The sequence below is a fragment of the Calypte anna genome, chromosome 3 (genome assembly GCF_003957555.1).
Source record: "Calypte anna isolate BGI_N300 chromosome 3, bCalAnn1_v1.p, whole genome shotgun sequence".
Classification (NCBI taxonomy): domain Eukaryota; kingdom Metazoa; phylum Chordata; class Aves; order Apodiformes; family Trochilidae; genus Calypte; species Calypte anna.
In genome coordinates this window covers 87405975-87426474 of record NC_044246.1, presented here as the reverse complement: position 1 = coordinate 87426474, position 20500 = coordinate 87405975, and the positions used below count along the sequence as shown (strand labels likewise).

The 20500-nt window shown below is 34.9% G+C and overlaps 1 protein-coding gene across 1 annotated transcript in view; it reads left to right on the top strand.

Moving 5' to 3' along the window:
* Window positions 1-20500, top strand: part of ADGRB3 (adhesion G protein-coupled receptor B3) — a 430423-nt gene that overhangs the window by 223970 nt on the left and 185953 nt on the right. The window contains exon 12 of the mRNA XM_008502299.2: window positions 1646-1754. Coding sequence (XP_008500521.1) covers window positions 1646-1754 — 109 coding nt within the window. The remainder of the gene's footprint in view (window positions 1-1645; window positions 1755-20500) is intronic.

The following is a 20500-nucleotide window of genomic DNA, read 5'->3' as shown; positions in this document are numbered from 1 at the left end:
AGCACACCACTGGTCTTAGGCAGCTATATAAGCCATCTCAAGGAAACTATTAAAGGAAGTGGGTCTTAATAAGACTAGGAAAGGGGAGCTGAACCCATAAGTACTCCTAAGATAATTTTGTTTTCCTTCATAAGCAATAATAAAAAGGCTTCCGTTAAAAAAATAATTTTCTAGCATATTTTGGACAAAACACTGGAACCGTTATATAGAATTGGATTCTGAAACAGAAATTTGGAAAGTGAAATTGGAATGGAGTGAAATTTGAACATCTCATTGATATTGAAGAAAAAAGCACCATGAACAAGTAATACTTTATTTTCTATTGTAAAATACTGTATTACTGAAAATTGCCCTGTTAATAGCAGGCCATAACAACTACAAATGATTTTTATATATATGATATGACCAGAATTTTTAAGATTCATAGTAATTGTTTTGACCTTTAATGAAGCGTTTATGATACATAATTTTTAATGTTTGTGTGATTGCAGTAGCTTAAAGCTTTGCAAATGAATTATAGTTCTGGGAAATGTGCTGGTATTTACCATTTTGTAAGTCATACTCAGATGTTATGCTAGCAATGCAAAGGCTTCTGCAATTTATTTTAGTTTACAGTGTCCAGTTCTGGGCTCCCCAGTACCAGACATGGTTGTAATGGAATGAGCCTAGTGAAGAGCCATGAAGGTGTTTAGAGAATTGAAGCAACTGATATGCAAGAAAAAGCTGAAAGGGCTGACAGTATTTTGCTTAGAAAAGAGAAAACTAAGTGAGGACCCTGTCAACCTTAAAAATTCCTGGGGCAGGCATAGTGGAGAGGAATGACTTTTAGTGGTGTCTGGTAACAGGACAAGAAACAAGGGGCAAAAATTAAAACACAGCAAATTCCATTAAAATATACAAAAACCCTTTTCAGTGTGAGAGTGATTGAATGCTAGAACATGTTGCACAGACTTGCTCTGGGCTCTCCATTGTGGGATATCTTCAAAATCCAAGTGGCTGAGGTCCTGGGCAATGTGCTAGAACTGATCTTGCTCTGAGCAGGAGGCTAAACTAGATGATCTCCAGAGACCCTTTCCAAGCTCAGCTATTTATTATTCAAGTAGTCCACATCAACGATGAAAACAGCATTGCCAGTAACAATTTATATTACTTAAATATAAACCAACAGAGGATGGAGAAGCCATGTTAAGGTTTGCATTCAGCTGTCTGTGTCAGTAGTTCTGAAGTTATTGAAGATATCTTCTGGAGGAAGGAAGAATATCTTAATTAGTATTATTCGGAAATATAAAGTGTTTTAAACATTCATTAAAGTAATGGCAAATATTTTCTTTTTTTGTTTGTTTGGTTTTTTGTTTTTTTTAATATATAAAGGTATATAAAATATAAAATATTTTTGAGACCAAACATTCCACAGTTCCAGTTCAAAGCTTTTTCATGTAGCTTTATGGGAAGCAGTGTCTGCCCACATGAGGATCTGATGACAAAATAGTGACAGAAAAATCTGCGTATTGAAACATGGGAGGAGCAGTTTGATTGCTAAGTCTCAAATTTCATTTGATGGCATTTAGATTTAGATTCTATTTAAATTTTCCTCTGTGTAAATTTGATATTAAAGCTAACAACATTTCTGACCTTCCTTTGTTAGATCTATCCAGGCTCGGTGGAGTTAATGCAGGTGATAGAAGATTTTATACACATTGTTGGAATGGGAATGATGGACTTTCAGAATTCATACCTAATGACTGGAAATGTAGGTAAGAAATAGGAATTTCTTCTATCAAATTTATGACCTATTGAAAATCAGAAATTACAAGTATGTATTACAGAGTTGCTGCTTCTCCCACAATGCGTGCTCTCGCCACAATGGGCTGCTCCTCTTCCTCCAGATTGTATCTATTTGGTTATCTCCTCTCTGGTTTAGCAGACTTGGTATGCCTTACACATTGGACTATCTCAAGATGCAAAGTTTCAGACTCCAAATAAAATACAGAACATATTCATCAATATACTAAGAACTGTAGGTATTAGAACATTTTCAGGGCATGCAGAGTTTCAAATGGTAATTTAGAATATCTTGCTAATTAAGATATCAATATACTTAAGCTTGTCAAATGTTAATTTTGTTGACATCATCTCTTTTAATCATTTTTTCTCCCAAAGAACAGTCCTTGCACATCCTACAGTGTGATAATAATCAGCATAGACAGATAAGCAGTAATTTAAAATATTAATCTATTAGTTGCCAAAATAATTTTAGCCTATGGTTTCTTACATCAGTTTTTTCTATGTGTGAAAGTTTCAAACTTTATTTTATTTTTCAAACTTTGTGGCACTGGAAAGTTGTCAAGCAATATAATCAAATAATAATAAACATAAAATATAAAGATTCTTAGCAACTGCATTCCACTTACTAGTACCCACAAATACTCCTGCAATATGGGAGTATTATATTTAAAGTTCAATGGAAAAAAAACATAGTTTAAAAAGCTATTTTATAAGCATTTTGTCTTTGCTTAGTGTCTTGCTTATTCTTTTTAATTTTTATAGCTGTACTTTTATAATGCCAAAATCAACTTCAAAATATATATTTGTTTAATAGAAAAACTTCTGGTGTCAATAGACTGTTACAGATTTTCAGTTAGTATATGCAGTTGCATATGTTCGCTCGCAAGTCATTAGAATTAGTTAGACAATACAGTAATTTAGAAAGCAGAATATTGGCAGAATAAATCAGGCAAAGTGTTGAAATGTCCCTATTTAGAGTCTTAACTTCCTAAGCAAGAATAATTTTTTAAAATACTTTAATATTTATTATTTATTATATTGAGTTTATATTTAGGTTGATAAGACTGTAAAAACTAGCCCCTGTAAAGCACAGTCTTGTATTGGAAACATGTCAAAAAACTCACCTAAAAGAACTCTGGCAGTCTTTATATGTTTAAAACATTTCAATATGCACTATGGGAACCTGAGCTTTTTACCAGTGATTTATTATTTCTGTTGCTTACTGTTTGCACTGCAACACCACTTAAAGCTTCATCCAGTTGTCAGTCCTTCATTATGTTAAATCCTGCATGAATTTAGAAAGAAAATACCATATGTTGTACTGCATTCTGATCTCTTTGTCCTAAAAAAGGTGGAAAAATGTTTAAGAAGACACATTTGAATTGTTTCTCTCCATATTTGTGGATTCAGGTGGTAAACAACAACTTTCCAGTTGTATCAAATACCATGCTGGGCACTGGTTAGTCTATAAAACTGCATCACCTTGACAGATTTTCTTTTCCCATATATGAGATATTTTTAGGTACTCAGGATTAGCTCTCTTCTTGACTATATAACATCAAAGAAATATAAAGAAACTGAGGAAAGTAAGATGAATGTATAGGTTTATTCTGACTTCCTAACTCTGTGCCTTTACATGTTGTCATGAGTTTATCCTTCCCTTGATCAACTGTCAGAAAAGGAGAGAGTCACAGCTGTGCAACTCCTTGAGCAGAACACTTGAGCTCAGGTGACATGGCAAGACAGGAACTGAAGGTTTTTATCACCAAGGAGTAATTTCTTTCTTCACAAATAAGGAAAGGAATATATCCAGGACAGTTCAGTGTAGTTATCCTCATGGGCTAGCAAATCCATGTCTGATGGACTATATACTTGGAGCTTGGGAAACATTTGTGTTGACCTCAGCTGAGAGGAATGAACTATGCAGTTGTTGTTGTCGTCTTGTCTTAGCATTAATGCTGTTCTTCCAACAGGAGTTTAAAGATGTGTGAGGTCTTGTTTATATTTCATAATAGCATTCTTGTCATTAATCAGCAAATGCATTCCATGAAGGAAGTATATATGCATGGAAAAGAGGCCCATCTTTTGTATATTCATCTTTAAACAGGTTATGAGTTATTCCATAATTATTTAGCAGATTATATTCCCTCAGCACCTTCAGATATTCTAACTGCCTTTTGCTTTATTTTCATTTTAAAATTGGTAGAGATATATGAGAAAAAATTTACTGCTGAAAAAATTCAGTACTGCTGCTTCTTGTCAGAAAAAAAATCCAATTCTGTAGCATATTTTACTGCATCCAATAGACATCTTGGTTTCCTTCTGCTAATTTCAATTTACTAGTTATATTTCTAATTGAATAGCACTGTAGTGGCCCATATGCAATTTGAACATCTAATTGTGTTTGACACATATGCTGATCTTCTGAGATCCTCCACAGATGAAATTTTATTTTTTCTTTCTTTCAAGACACAGAAGCTGTTGCTTAACAAGTTACTATACAACAGCCACTCTGCAGTGATTGTCCATTTCATATTCCCATATCATTGCACATGGGAAGGGATGGAAGTTACCTTTATTATATGGTAGGCTATACCAAGACACACTATTATATATTTCAAAGTAGCTAAAAGGTCCATGAAGACCAAAGTAGCTAAAAGGTCCAAAAGACCATAAAGACCTAAAGTTGCCCTGACACTATTAAAATTTCAAATGTGGTGACTTTTAACTCAAATTTTTCATTGCTTCTGGACAAACCATCAGAGACTGGTTCCAAATCCAGATGATCCAGTACTTGCTTTGGTGCTTATTTAGGCAGTTCAGCTATTTCCATGAAAGTGATTTCCCTTCCAATGTATTTCCATTAAATCAAGGTCCATCTTCTCTTAGCTTTTCTTTCAAGGATAGAGAATACACTCTGAAAAACTTAACAAATTTAAAAGCAACAATTTTCTTTGATCATGCATGGCATGTCTGGGACAGGTGGCATTTATTTGTGTGCTCTCAGTTCTATATTATATTCCTTTAATAAATTATTAGGTAAAATAAAAGCCTCTGATAGGAAATGGAAGCCTCCTTCCTTATCCTGCTCCTTCTCCTCTAAGGAAAAAACCAAGAGTTTTTGCTACCACTCAAGAGTCCCTAAACTAGCTGGAAGCACAGACTCTTGTCAAAAATGAAGCTAACAGCTCTTAGAAGATATTAATGAGAACACTAACACTAATCTTCAAGTGCAATGTGTTGTCATGGATGTTATTTGGAACTGACAGAAAATAAACATAATTTTCAGCATGAGAAAAGCCACTTTTGTAAATGTTAATTTTATGAAGACTGAGGTTTGAGTGATCAGTAATGTTCTAAAATATGCAGATATCACAAAGCTATTTAGACTAAAGACAGAAAAAAAATGAAGTTCTCCAGGGGTATAGCAAAATGAAAAGAGGGAGATATCCACTGGAAGATTGAATTCAGTGTTGACAGAGCATGCAAGAGGGAATAGTTCAAACCGTACATAATGTAGGAATCTCAAAGAATTCACTAAAATCCCATGGTCACTTTTCAGTAGAGCTCAGAGAAAAGATCAGTATTGCTGTCCAAAAAGAACAGTCTAAAGAATACAGTTGTTGTTTTTTTTTAATTTTCCATAGTCATCACTTGCAGTGCTCTTTTTAATTGAGATTATATTGTTGGGATTCATTTTACTTACTTTAAGCATCCCATAGTTTGCCAAAATCACCTCAAATTTCCTTCACAATCAAGGGAAACTTGCTCAGGAGAGCAATTCATACAATCTCAGACATCTAAATTCAGGGCATGGGTTGCCTCCTGTAAGTTCTACTGAAAATCTAGTGACTAGTTTAGGCTTAAATGATTCATGGAATCTAAAGCAAAGAGTGAAAGCTTTGTGATCCTGTGAACACAAAGTTTCAGAGCCGCATGTTAATAAAATAATGGATTGAGAACTGGAATGATTAGAATAGATTATTTGAGAACAGATTATTAGAAGTAGATGACATCTAATCATCTGATATTTCTGTTTAACCTTGCTCAGAGGAAAACAAAAAAAATAATTCTGAATGACCATAGGGCCAAGGAGTTAAGAGTAATAAAATAAAACCAAGTTAGATGTCTATGTGGTGTTTATGCGGAAAAAAATGAAAAGGTGTAAACCATTTCTTACATGCAAAAATCAGCTTCTAACCAATGGTCTGTTATCTGTCTACTTAAGAATGGCTAATGTGACATTGTTAGTCTGATGAGTAATCCAATCCAGTATAGTGATGAGTATATAATTTTAGACATGATGCTGAGCTGTTTAGGTAAGCTTTATGGATATTGGCAAAGAGCAAAGTTTGATGTCTGCCTTCACAGACAGTCCAGGTTACCCTAGGGGAGAAAAATATTTTGAAACAGCATCCGTTGTCTTGTTTTTTGCATACTTACTTGTTCCCTCTTGATCTGCCATTCCGTGTTCATATCTGTGAAATCTGTACCAAATGGTTAAACAATCCTGCAGTCTAGTGGTGTGTATCTTAGAAGTTGCCAGTCCTAACTAGAGATATGCAGAAATGTTAGTGACCAAAGGAACTTTCAGAAGATGTACCTACTTCAACTATAAGACACAAACAGTGGTACACCTGTTGAGCTTTGGGATTTCTAGAAAATGAGCAAGCTGAATTTCTGTCTCTTACTGTGGCTTCATTCACCTTTTCTCAAGGTATGATTTTTAGGTCTTGTAAATTGTAAATCTTCTTCATCTCCTCTAGAAACCATTATATGGTTCATTGACTTAGCCTAATAGCATCTGCCTAGACTGCTTGTCTTTTTCGTACCAGAGTTGGTGATGTGAATCTTAAGTGCAGCACTCAGGATCCTTGGAGTCATATATCTTAAATATTGTACTGGCCTAAAATATACACAGAGACTGAATTGGTTTTAACATTTTTAAGTGTCTTTTTTTCAAATATGTTAAAGAAGACAGAAAAAAAGCTTCAATATTGATTTTAACTTGTCCAGAGTTGTAAAGAAAAGGTCTAAATGGTCAGCCAGGAAGCAACTATTTTAATAATTACACACCCCTTTACTAAGAATTAAATTGTAATGAAATTACTGCTTGTTCTGAGGCCATTTAGTGCTAAAGTGCAGTATTTAGGAATTTTGAAATGGATATTTATGGTTAATAAAAAATCAGCTGGTAAAATTTCAACATTTTTTCCCAAGAGAAATAAAATTGGACCTATCATAAAAATGAAAATGCAAATTCCATAGAATGCCCCAAAATAGCCACTTAGTTCTCTTTCCTCTTTTCATCCAGTTATTCCTGAATACTCTGTGTTTTCACAAAGCAAAATTTAAGGGTACACCCTTTAAGGAACCACTGTGTGGATTGCACTTGTTTTTTAGAAAGTGTGTAGTATGCCATAGTTCATATGTAAATACCTTTGTAATGGTAATGTAATTAAGTTTGGTTTTGTCAGGAATAAATTTTCAGAAGGAGAATATAAAGTGAAGCTTGTGTGGTTTTGCAAAGAAATACAGTCCTAAAGGATATAAAAACACAAGTCCCCCTTTAATTTCTCGAGTATGTATATTTTCTCCAAATTTTTTTCTAGCTTTTGAATACTATTTTGTATAACTTTTAAATATTTTATTCTGTAATTGTGCAATATAGACTTTTGCCAGTTTCCATTATCTAACATCTCATTTCTTCTCAAAACAGCCTAAAAGAGTCAGTGACCATCATTCTCCTAATTTGGGCTAGGATCTGAGTTTTATGACTGTGTTTGTGTACATGAATCAAAAAGGAACAAATTCAGGCTTGAGAACTTTCCCACATTTCTCCATACTCTTAATTTCTGGCAGCTCCCCTAACAATGTCAAAGGCATGGTGCAAGGTATAGTCCAGGTGAGAAACCAGCCCTGGCAGGCATGACTACTGCTTTTCTCATTGCACTGTGCTGCATAGCTGGTCACATTCTGTTCTCAGATCATGAGGTCAGAGGAGCTACAAGTTCTGCATTCTTCCCCCTCTCCTTTACATTCTTGACTTTGGCTCCTGATCCTAATCCTCTTTGTTTCACAGTCATTTGTAGCCCACCGGTCTTTCCTGCTCAAAACCTCTACATTGTCAGCTGAGCAGATGCTCTGTTATATGAAAATGGGTGTCTGTCATTTATTTCCTCACTCCTCAAAAAATCCTTCAACTCCCAGGATTCATATTCAGCCAGTGTCACTCTCCTGTTTCCTGGTTCTGCATTTACTCAAACCATAGGCAGCAATATTCTGGTGGCTAAAGGCTAACAGATGAGGCAGTTTTCACAGAAAAATAGACAAAAGTATAGGAAAACTACAGAGAAAGGTCAATTGGATTTTTTTTTTATACCCTTATATAATTTTGCTCCATGTATATATTCATATCATTCCCTTTTCAGGAGCCTTGGCAATTCCTTGAACAGATCAATGTTTGCTTTTAAAAGACTCAAGCTTTCTCTACTAATTAAAGGGCGAAAACTTCATACACAATTTCAAGGTCTAGCTCATCACAGGGTCTGACTTAGAGCCTAAAGTAAATGATTGAGAGCATTTATTTATTTCTCAGTATCAAGTAAGTTTATGAAATGATTCCCATTCCCTGAAAACTTGTCTGTGAACAGTGCAAAACTGTGAAGAGTTCTAAACCTGTATACTCAATGGTCCTCATGAAATACAGCTCCCAATTTCTTCAGCTTAAAAATTACTAATACCAATAAAATGTCATTATGAATCTTTATCAAGCAATCTTCACAAATGTGGAAAAAGACCTAACTTTATTCTATGACAATATTCCACGTAATAGTCATTATTCAGTAGTTAGTTTTTTGTATATGATTAACTAATTACCCTTAGAGATAAAGCTAAATAAATTAGCCAATTAACTATTTTTAAATAGGTGCTGTAGGAAACTGGACTAATCTAAGCTGTTTCCTTAAATAAGACACAGTGGAGTAAAAGGTTATAAAGAAATGGAAACAAGAAAAGGCACAGACATCCAGGCTTCAGACTAACTAAAAAAATGCTTCCACCATCAACAACAGTGTCTGCAACTGATTTGTGGAAATAGTTTTTTTATCATTTAAGTATATATTTCTTAGATTCTAGTACCATTACAAATTAAGTCTTTAGTGGTAGCTGAGTTAACAGAGTAAATGCACACCCAAGAGAGTCGTATCATTTCATATTAAGGTAAAGAAGCAATGATCATACTCGGTGCAGTATAGTGTCAAGACATTCCAGACAATACAGGAGAGGCACTGGAGTGTCACAGTCTGATAACAAGATGTGATTCTGCACAAACTGATAACTCATTCTAGAATTTTGTGTCCCTATAAGGCAGTCACTATAACAATGTCCTGCAATCATATGGTGGTGCATCAGCTAGTGGTGTTCTGCTAGAGATGGTATGACTAGGTACTGTAAATAACATAGTTCACCCTCAGTTGCAGTGAATTCTACAGGGTTTTGTAACTCACTCTCTAGTGAAAATTAAAGCAGAAAAAATAAATAGAATTAAAGTAAAACCCCACAAAATATAAATTAGTTAAAATAGGAACAAACCCAAGGAATCGTACTTTCAGCTGGTAAAAACTAGAAAAAATGAGTAGAAGCAGAATGGTTTCCTATTTGAGACTGGAGTCAACAGACCATATTACTTACAAAGACTTAAGAGACTGCTCTTAACTCTACATGTTACATACAGTATGTCCGAGAGATCCATTACCCAGAAATGAGCTCCATGGTGAAGGTTGAAGTATCATGGTTTATAACAACCTAAGAACTTGGCATACCATCTGTCAAAGTTGGTTTCAGTATTCTGGCTTTTCAGGAAAAAAAAATTAAACAATAATTTAAAAAAATACAATTTAAAAAGTGCCAACAAAAAAACCCTAAAAAGCTTACAAACCAACCAACCAAAAAAACCCCAAATACCCAAACAACAGAAAAATGCAAATAAAACAAAAAACCAAACAAAAAAGTTTCATAGAAAAGACATTTGATCTCTACATGAAGGACTTTTCATTTAATCTGTGTTTCAAACTTCTGCTCTTCTCTAACGATTTTTATTTTGTGGTAATTTTTTTAACAAGGTCTTCCACTTTCAGTGCCAATTGCATCAGTTAACACTTATCAGTGTTTTGTAATACATTGTTTAACAGCTTCATACTTCCTTCCATTACTCATTAGTCAACTATCTTGAAAGGAGGTAGATTTCAAGTACATCTGTGGGACAACAGTGTACTAGTGTAGTAAACAGTACAGAAAATCTTGTCTCTTGTCCTGTTGCAGAGCAGCATAGCTAGAATGTCAGCTGATCTCACAGGCAAGTACTTGGAAAGCCATTCATTTGTATGTAAGTTGTGCCCTTTGGTGAAACATATTTCCTCCCTCTATTGGCATCAAAATCTCATCTCCAATATAGGAGAGGAATGGAAAGAAACTGGCCTACCAAGGGGAAGAAACTGTGGGAGAGTCAGCAGGACAACTGTATCTTCAGTCAGGCAGGCTGGTTTTTTGCACATTCTCCCATTTCTGAGAGAAACTTTTCAAAAATACAGCAAGCTTATCCCCTCCTTTCTCATTTTTACCTCAAGAGGATACAATACGTTCGTAAAGATGAAGGGCAATGTTTCATTTTACCATTAGGTATCTTAGATTGTTCATTGCAAAAGCACAGAATGAATGTTTTTAATGCTCATTTAGCTTTGAAAATTATATCACTATCTAGGCAATGAAAAATAATGGTCTCCATTCATAGTCAACAATGCACAAAGAAAAGTTAATTTCTGCAAAATGACTGCCATTTAACTTTGCCAAATTGAACTTTTACCTGTTTCTTGGATGATTAGTTCCACTACTGGAACACATTGCTGATGATTTTATACCACATCATCTGTTTTACATTCCTGATTGTACTTAGAAATAATTTGCAAAAAGTTAAAATTATGGATATCCAAACTTCTCATAAACTGAAATAGTAGACACTGCACATCAGTAGGATAAGACATTCAAATATAGCACTGGCTTATCTACTTAGAAATAGTATTCAGCAGCAGATCTTAGAGGGGTTTGCAGTGTTTGTTTTTGTACTGTTTATCATGTTATTTGACAAGATGTTAGGATGAATTTGCTTGGTATATGTTTTTGTTCTCTGAATGTACTTGAAGCATGCACTTTGGAGTTTTAAAGCTCGGAAAATAAGGAAGCAAAGGACTGTGTAGGAATGTGGCCATTTTTCCTTTTCTAGACACTTGTTAGAGTATTTTCTTCTGCTTGTATTTTTTTTAGTCATTAAATTATATTTTAGCATGTTGGTTCATGTGTTTTTTAATATATGGTTATAATGGTTATGGTTTTAATATATATGGTTATAACCCAAATTTTTACCTGTCACTCAGCATTCTATATGCTCACGTTAATCTGCACTATCACTGGTTTTAGGAATGTTTAAAGTCTGTCCTAGCTATAGGTGGGCATAAAATGGGATTGCTCTCAACCTGCAATTTTTTTTTTTATTTTTTTTTTTAAATTTCAAGCTTCACTGAGATAAAGCCTAGCCTTCCATTAAAACAGCTTAAATAAAGTTATGTTACCTCCCAGCTGTGGTGAACAGTTATCACAGGATGCCTGACAGCCTAAGAATTGCTAAACTGCCAAAACATGATTTGGTTTCTTCAAAGCCTTTGAACCTCTTGCTTGTACAAAACATCAGGACTCGGTGCAATTTGCTGAATGGTGACATTGAGCACCTTTTGAAGATGCTTCAGTACCATTCAGATGTCCCTTTACAACAAACATAGGGTAACTTTAGAACTCAAATATTTAAATCATTAAGATTTAATTAATAGCCAGAGTTCATATCAGTGTAGGTCCATTTTATGCTGTCCAACTTTTTTCTGCAAAAAAGTGACTGTTGTGAAATATTATCAAATAACTGAACATCCTTACACTGACCTTAACTTTGTTCCTCTTTTGTTCCATTTAGAAATTTTTTAATGAATGTTTGCCACGAGAGTGCAGTTAGTTTGGTTTCCAATAAGGCACCATTTAGATGTTTTGGGATTAGGGACAGAAAACCCATTTAGTACATCAAAACTATTATATAAAAGCAATAGCAGTAAAAACTACATAGAACAGAGAAAGGAAAATAACGAAAGGAGAAAAAAATGTTTTCTTTTTCTCATGCTGTAAAGTGGTATTTGTTTGGTAACATATAATCAGGATCTGGTGAGGGAAAAGAAAAATATAAAATAACACTTTTTGATGTCCAGGGAATGATTTGTACTTGGAAAGCCAATTTGATTGTGGGTTATAGCTTGTAAGTGGTCAAATAGTATTGGAAGGCAAGAATTTTTTTTTTTCTTTTTTGTCTCTTTCTGGATATCTCCTAGGTCTGACTATGAAAATAATGGCAGTTACCCAAATATGGCATAGCAGTAATAACAAAACTGGATTTAGGTATAGAATACTTGATGCCAAATGATTTTGCAGAACTAAAAGTATAGATTATTTTTGAGCAGAATTTGCAGAACGTTTCAGTAAGTTAATAGCTTCTCTTGTATGTAAATTCAGTCACTGTGCTAGTGCTTTCAGACACAAGAAATTGCTTGAAGTGTTGTTGGGTCCCAAAAACTATAGGTCAGTAGAAAACAAAAATTCTGCCTTATTTCCATATTTTATGTTCATGATATTCCATTTTTTAAAACTCACCATATTTTGTTGTTAAATAACATGAGCAAACAGTCTAGAGTAAACTCTTCCTTTCCACTTCACATCATGGATATAATTGTGTTTTCTGGAGTATTGTATATTGTGGAATTGAATTTTAACTTTATAGAGCATCTATTGACAGTGGGTATTTCTGGAAATAAAAAATAGGCAGCCAAAGTAGTAAAGTTTCAGTCTGGGTTCCCCTGTTCTGAACTGTAATTCATAAACATATTGCAACGAATGGCATAAGAAATTAAAGAGTTAACAATAGAAATAAAAATTTGTTTTGGAATAACTAGCAGAAAATAGGTTGCAGATCGGATATAATGCCAATGAGATTATGTAGTCATATCAGGTGTATATGTAGTAATGCAAATGTTGCAGAACTTGGCACGCTCATAGCTCATTTTCATGGCATCTTTTTGTGCCTCAGGAAAACCAGAGATGTTTTCTTATTCACAGTGTTTCTACACATTAACTGTCCAATGCGGTAGTTCTCTACTTTACTGAATGTAGAAAAACAAAACTAAAGGGCCTGTAAGGGCATCTGAAAAGTCAGTCTGAATTCAAACAGCCTTTTTAAGAATTAGGTGTTGTGGTTCAGGCCCAGCTGGCAGCAAAGAACCGTGTGGCTGCTGTCTTACCGCTCCCCTCACAGGTCAAGGCAAACACAGAGAGGATTCACCCACCCTCACTCACCTTCACAGTCAAAGCAGACTCAACTTGGGGAAAATACCAGTTTAATTTCTGATCAATCAAATCAGGGAAGGGTATTAAGAAAGAAAAACAGATCTTTAAAGCATCTTACCCCACCCTTCCCTTCCTCCTGGGCCCAAATTGCTTTGCTCCTGATTTCTCTGCCTCCTCCCTCCCAGTAGCGCAGGGGGACAGGGAATGGGGGTTTGTCACATGGGTAGTAGGTTTGTCAGATGTTTTTCTGCTCCTCCTTCCTCCTCACCCTTCAGTATTCCTAAAATACAGCTTAAGATCACTGTGCAACATATACACAATTCAGATGATTTTAAAAAAAAAAAACCCAAGCAACCCTAATTAGGCATCTCTATCTTTTTGTGTCAAGTGCACTCAAAATTAATGGATATGTAAAACGCCTGAATGCAGACAAGGAAACAGTAATGGCGTAACATTTGACTTAGTTGACCAGTTGACTGTTGCTTTCAGACCTTTCTTAGTTGCTTGGATCTTTTTGATTTCTCTTCCCACAGCTTTGATAAATGTGAGAAGCCTCTCATTTGGGAAGTGGGAGGGAATAAGCTAGGAATGCTGGAGATGGAATGACCAGAATAGGATAACAACAGCTGAGCACAAGGTTTGCATGCCATAGTGATTCATGTGATTACATTATAACAGCTGATAATAACCACGCTCTGTCATTCTTTATAGGCCAAATTTTCTATTTAGATATTTTTTTAAGCATCTTCTCATCATGCAGTTGTTTTATGGAAATGACCGTAATAGCTCTAAGAGATTTCTCTTGAGTTATTAAAGTTAATTTAGAATTCAACAATGTGAACAAGTAAATCAAACTCAGTGTAATTAGTATAACTTAGTACATATATTGGATAGTGTCTATATATCCCACTGAGGTACTCAGTTTTCATTGTGCCATGCATGATGTAAACAATCTAAATAAAGCATGCGTGTATTATCCTGACAATTAGATTTCACAGTGCCCCAGGACAATTTTTTACGATCCCTTAAGCAAATCTTAATCCACTTTATGTCCTCCATGGAGAATATTAAAGATGAATTGACATATCTCCAGAAAACAAAGGCTTACTTATGAATTCCTGTGAGAAAAGTTAGAGTCATGGCTTCAACATGAAACTGAGACACAAGAGACCTGTTTTTCTAACAGTTCTGTTTCAGATTTTCTGTATGACTCTGCTCAAGCCTGTCTTGAAGGCATTTAGCAGGTTGATGTTGCTGCACCTGCTTATCAGGTGCTGGGTTCAGGGTTAAGCAGGAGTGGGCTGGTCTGTGAGTAAATCCAGGACACAAAAAGGAAGGCACAGCAGCCTTGCTGGCAAAGGCGAGGTCTCACAACACTGAGGAGTTCTGTCGTAGTAGTGAGACCCACCTAATATTCCAGATCATCATACAAGTCCATAGTGATAAGACAAATCTGGTGTCTAGCCAGGAAATCCAGTCACAACATCAGTCTGTGCCAGGATTCAGCCCAGTGGTGGTATTCAGCTAACAGTCCAATGATGTCCAGGCAAGCCCATGGTGACAAGGCAGATCCTAGGTCACCTGACCTTGAAATCAAGGCTGAAGGTCAAAATTCAGACAACCACAAAAATTGGCTATGCACATTGACAGCTGATCCAGCTTACGCATAGCTCCTGAGTGAAGGTCCACAGACGGTCACTTCTCACATCCCTATCCACTGTATTCTTTAGTTACCAAGTTCAATTACACCAGAGCTGATTTTGAGCCATGGCAGCTAAAGCTGGGGTGTGTGATGGAAATGCACTGATTTATGATGGCTTGCTCTCAAATTTGAATAAAAAAGTCAGAATGGAAGATAGTCTCTAGAGAAGTAATTTGATGCTGATCAGGAGTCGATAAACTTATGACAGAATTCTTTCTTTCTCCAAAGGTATTAGAGTCAAGAAGTTAGTAAAGCACAAATGTGAGACATTTCTCCATTATCTGAGATGAATTAAGCAGACCAGTCTTTCTTCAGAACCTTTGGGTTATGCATTGTACCTGTTGTCAAATAAGTAGTCAAATAGCGAAGGTTTTGATAATAGCCTTGATTCCTAATGAATATTCTCATCAAACATGAAGTACGGTTTTATAACTCCTTCAGCTGGGGATTCCCTCTTCAGAGGGGAACCTGATTCCATGCACATCTTCCTAATTCAAGTGTTCAAACCCTTAGATCTATAGTCTAACAGGCAGTGTTAGAGCAGAAATGTTTTCACTGACTCAGATGTGTTTTGAAAAAGAAAGCAACTACATTTAATGAAGAAACCAGTATGGTCAGTAAACATAACTACAGGCTTGAGCTTTTTGAGGATCTTTCCTGCTGCTGTAATGTCTCAGTCTTAATGGAGCTGAAGTGTAAATCAAGCACTGAGATGCTCTGATTGGAACACTTCCGGGAAGGCATATGGGGAAATTAGTACATGCATGGTAAATTGCTGTAAAAACAAGGCACCTGCAGGCATTTCCTCCATATCTACTGTTTTGCAGGATATTACTTTTAATCAAGCTTTGAAGGTTTCACTAGCATCTTCTATACCATTAATGCTCCACAATTCTATGTGAGAGTAATAAAAGACACAGTTTTCTAAGTTCTAATTTGCTCATAGTTGAAGCTGAAAGTTCATCAAGATGTGACTTTGTATGATTAAGGACACTGTTGAATGATAAAGTATAATAGAGATCTGCTTTTAATCTGCAAAAAAAAAAATTATAATTAAAAGCATATATTGATTCACATGCTTTGTTTCCTCTGTGTGTGGCTTTGATATATCACATCTTCTACTCCATGCATGAGAAATCTTTACTTGTATCACTTTCCAATATCCTGCATATCTTAGTTCATATCTTTCTATTTTTCTGAATTATAACTTACAGGTAAGGCAATGACCATATTTGCTTCCATTTCCTACTTCTAGGAAGAAATCATTCTACCTCTCCACTTATTGTCCCAAGGAATACTCAGAATATTTTTATCAATTGACTGTTCATGATTTTCATGTCTGTTTACCCCCTTGCTGACCTCTTCTTGTCTGTGAAGTCCTCTGTCTCTTTTTTTTCAATGGTTCTTATGGATACATTTTCATCAGTAAACCTGATGAATAAACATTTCAATGATATCTTTCTCTCACCTTTTCTTTCTCACTTTCTCTGATGACAGCTTCATCATCCTTTCCATCTTCTGAGCTCACTACCTTAACATTACTTTCAGTCTCCTTGTCTTTTTCTCTCATTATGAGCTGGAATCACTATCACAGGCACGTCTTCCTGTCGCTTTAGTGATCAAAAAGTGCTTGGTATCTGCATGTGCCCTGCTCATTCAATCAAAAATACTGTTCTAGTTGGCTTTTGTCCCTCAGCGTTACCTTGGATTCCACCTTTATGTCTATAACATTAACACTCATGCACTTAATGTCAACTCATTGTCCCTTGCATAATCCTCCATCTTCTGTCTTGCTTTGTGATGGGTCTTTTCCTTCAAATGGTTTTATGACAAAGCAAAGGTTGCTAAAGGGAGACTTTGTGAATGCACAATAGTACTAAGAAGAATGGAACCAAAAACCAAGCACTTTCATAACACAGAGTACTTTGGATGCGGCTCTGGGTTTCTTTGTTCATGTCTTCATTTTTGTCAATATCATCCCATCACAGAATAATCACTGGAGTTGGAAAGGACCTCTAGAGACCATCTAGTCTACCCTGCTCCGCTAAAACAGGATTGCCTGGAGCACATTACACATGATTGCATCCAGATGGGTTTTGGATGTTTTCAGAGAATGAAACATTCCACAGCTTCCCTGAGCAGCCTGTTCCAGGGCTTTGTCACTGTCACAGTGAAGTTTTTTCTCATGTTTAAACTGAACTTCCTGTTTCCCAGTTCGTGCCCATTAACACTTGTCCTACTGCTGGGCACTTCTGGGATGGAATTGTCTTCTAGCTTATGATGTACAGCTTCCTACCATGTTTTGTGTAAAGCATTTTTCTGAACAACTGCATATTTCAGGAAGCATTCAATTTATCAGTTTTTCTTACTGCTCATAATTTTTTTTTTTACATTTTCACTAATTCAGTTTTCTTAAACTTCTTATTCAGATCTGCAGATTTAAGTTATTTTGTTCTTTACATTTCACATAAGTACACGATTTTATTTCACTCAGTTTTTATGACACATTAATTAACCAATTTTGTGCTGCTCTAAATAAGCTGCTTTAATATTTTTCCCACCTTACAGCGTGCAGTCCTCTTATTTGGATAGTCATGGAAAATTCTAGTAGTTGCCAATTTCCAATCTTGCCAATTCTGAGATTTCCAGTAGAGAAATATTGAACAGGTTGTCTGCAACTGCAGCATGAAATTGAAACAAAGGTAAAAGGAGACATATTTGTAAAGGATATTAAAATTAATCCATTAGGGGTCAGGGCAATCACTAAATTGATTAGACTACTACTTAAATAGATTTTTCTGAATCAATAATTATAATGAAGTCATCTAATAGGTATGTGTTCTTACATGTAATTGAACTACTGTCTTGTCATTTATACCAATGTGCATTGGAAGAATGCTTGAAGAATTCTAAAAAGAATTTTTTTTTCTCCATATTCCAGTTTATACCTAGGTATTCCAGTTTATACCTAGGTGAGTTTTGGTTTGTTTTTGTTTTTGGGTTTTTTTTTGCTTAGTTGGTTGGGTTTTTTTAATTTTTTTTAAATTTATTTATTTAAGACATCTAAATTTCGCTTTGAATATTCAGAAGTATGATGGTGCCACTCTTTGAAGAAATATAGACTATAGTCCACTTCCTACTTTCTTCAAATGTTGAAAGCAGTCAAGTAGCATGGATGAGATTCTTTTTTCTACATTTTTTTTTCTTTTTCTTAGCCTTTGGAAATCGTATTTAAACTGTAACTGAATATATAAAGGAGCCATAAGAAGTATAGTTGTCCACAGAATGAATGACTGCAATACATTCTACACCCTAAATTTGTTCTGTGCATTCAGAGACTTTCTATCTCTAAGGTTTTTTTCCTGCCAAGATCCCTCTGGATGGCTTTTTTTCATTACTGGTTCATGCTGGTTAAGTCCAAACCAAAGAATTTTTCCAAATCAGTGTCAGCTCTGCATCTTTTGGTCTTTTAGTTTTGGTTTGTTTTTTCAGTTTGATTTAGTGTTAGTTGGGTTTCTTTGTTGTTCAGGTTTTTTTGAGCAATGACAGCAATATTGGAGTTGCCACAATACAAATAAAAATGAGACTTTTCCATATTGGAAAAAAATTCTTGACCAGGCTGGTTGCTTGTCAATTTTATGACCTTAGCATAAGCAGTTCAAGAAGGAATAGTCAGGTTTGAGCAGAAGAATGTATTACAGCAGAAATTCATACATGTTTTTATCTGAAGGAATAACATGCTGAATATGGTCTTTATGGGAAGTTTAAAATATAAAAATTCCTTACTTTAAATTTAAACACAGAGATTTTCTTCAGCTTCTTCCTAGATAATTTTCATTTTAGTGTTTCTTTTCCTTCTTTTTCACTTTTTTTCCACTTTACTATTTCATTCTTATAAATATTTTCAGTTACAGTTTTCCAGTATTGTACAATTTCTGTGTGTGTACAAACAAGCTAAAATAATTCTGCCACAATGCCTGTAAATGCTCTCATTAACTAATATTCTGTCTCACAAATTCAGGATCAGATATTATGGCATTGTAATTTTAGGAAAAAACAAAAAATTCAGCTATTTTTTTTTCCAAATGAGAAGACAAAGTGTTCATGTGGCAATTGAAAAAACAAATAATTTGGGTTCCAGTATTTAGAACATCATTTTCTCATACAAACATAAATGTAAAAAATTGAATTAAGCATAAAGTTAATTACATATCATTCTGTCTTACTATGTTTGTATAATAATTTTATAAGGAACTGGTATTTGAGTTTCTCACATGTTAATAATCCAGTACCTGAATTATAAACATTCTCCTCTAGAAGTCCTGTTGACTTTCATTTTACAATAACGTAAATAATTCTTTCATGCTGCAGATTAAAACTGGGTTAGAGGACAGCAAAAGCTATATTACATGGGGCAAGCATTTTGGAAACCTGTTTCAGTTATTGGATTGTGTGTGCTGTGTATTCTCTCTTTCTATGAAGAGATTCAAAATCTCCAGTATGTTAAGGTTGCATCCTCAGTGAAATTAAATAGGGACACTTTGGTTGATTTTGAGACAAGAGAAGCTTGTCTGAACCATGAAAGGAAACATAGAGAATCATAGAATCATTTAGGGTGGAAAAGACTCTTAATATCATCAAGTTCAACCATGAACCTAATACTGTCCAATAAACAAATATATTTTTATTTATTGCATGTGAGCCATGAACCAAATGTCTAGGTTTTACACTTAGGTTTTGTTTTATTCATCACCTAAGTAGTAGCAAATAGTCTCACATCTTTGGTTTTAAAGTTGTTCTTAGGTACCATAATGAATTGGCCTGCTTAAAATACAGAGAAGGAGAGTCTGGAGAAGTACTATCCTAGACCCTCACCATTTATCCAGCCCTAAAGTGGTTTTCTGCTTTACAGAGTGATTTCCATTTAATAGTGTTGATTTCCTATTTCTATAAAGGGAACAGTCATCCAACAGGTGTATGAAATACCAAGTCTTCACAACTTAGATAGATAAATAGATAGGTAGGTACACAGATAAATACTGTGTAAGTAAAACAAAAATGATATTGTCTTACACCAGCTGTATTTAATTTTGCAAGCTGAATAAATAGAGTTTAATTTTATTTATATAGAAAATATTTTTTTTTAAAAAATTAGATTTTAAGAACTATGGAAAAATCCATTTTCAGTGTTAAAATATTCTTAATAACCCTTGACTGCATGAGAAAACATGCAATCCATTTTATGCCCTAGTAATTCTGAAACACCTGATCTCTTCTTCCACACACCACCTGAAAAATCAGAAGACTAAGCATCCCTTTAGGACAGGGCATTTGTTTGCCAACGTCAGCCCAGAGGCAATGGTATCTAGCATTGTGAAGCTCTGATGATAGTTTTATAATGGAAAGCCTGAAACAACCTCAAGTACCACCTTACTGATGTTGTTCTATAATACATAACCAGTCTAATTTGAAACTAAGAGTCAGTTATCAAGGAATACATTAGTAGAGTTAATAATGTTAGCCTCTTGATTTTCCCCTTTTCTTGGATTTGAAGTACAATTTACTTTCAAATAAAATCCA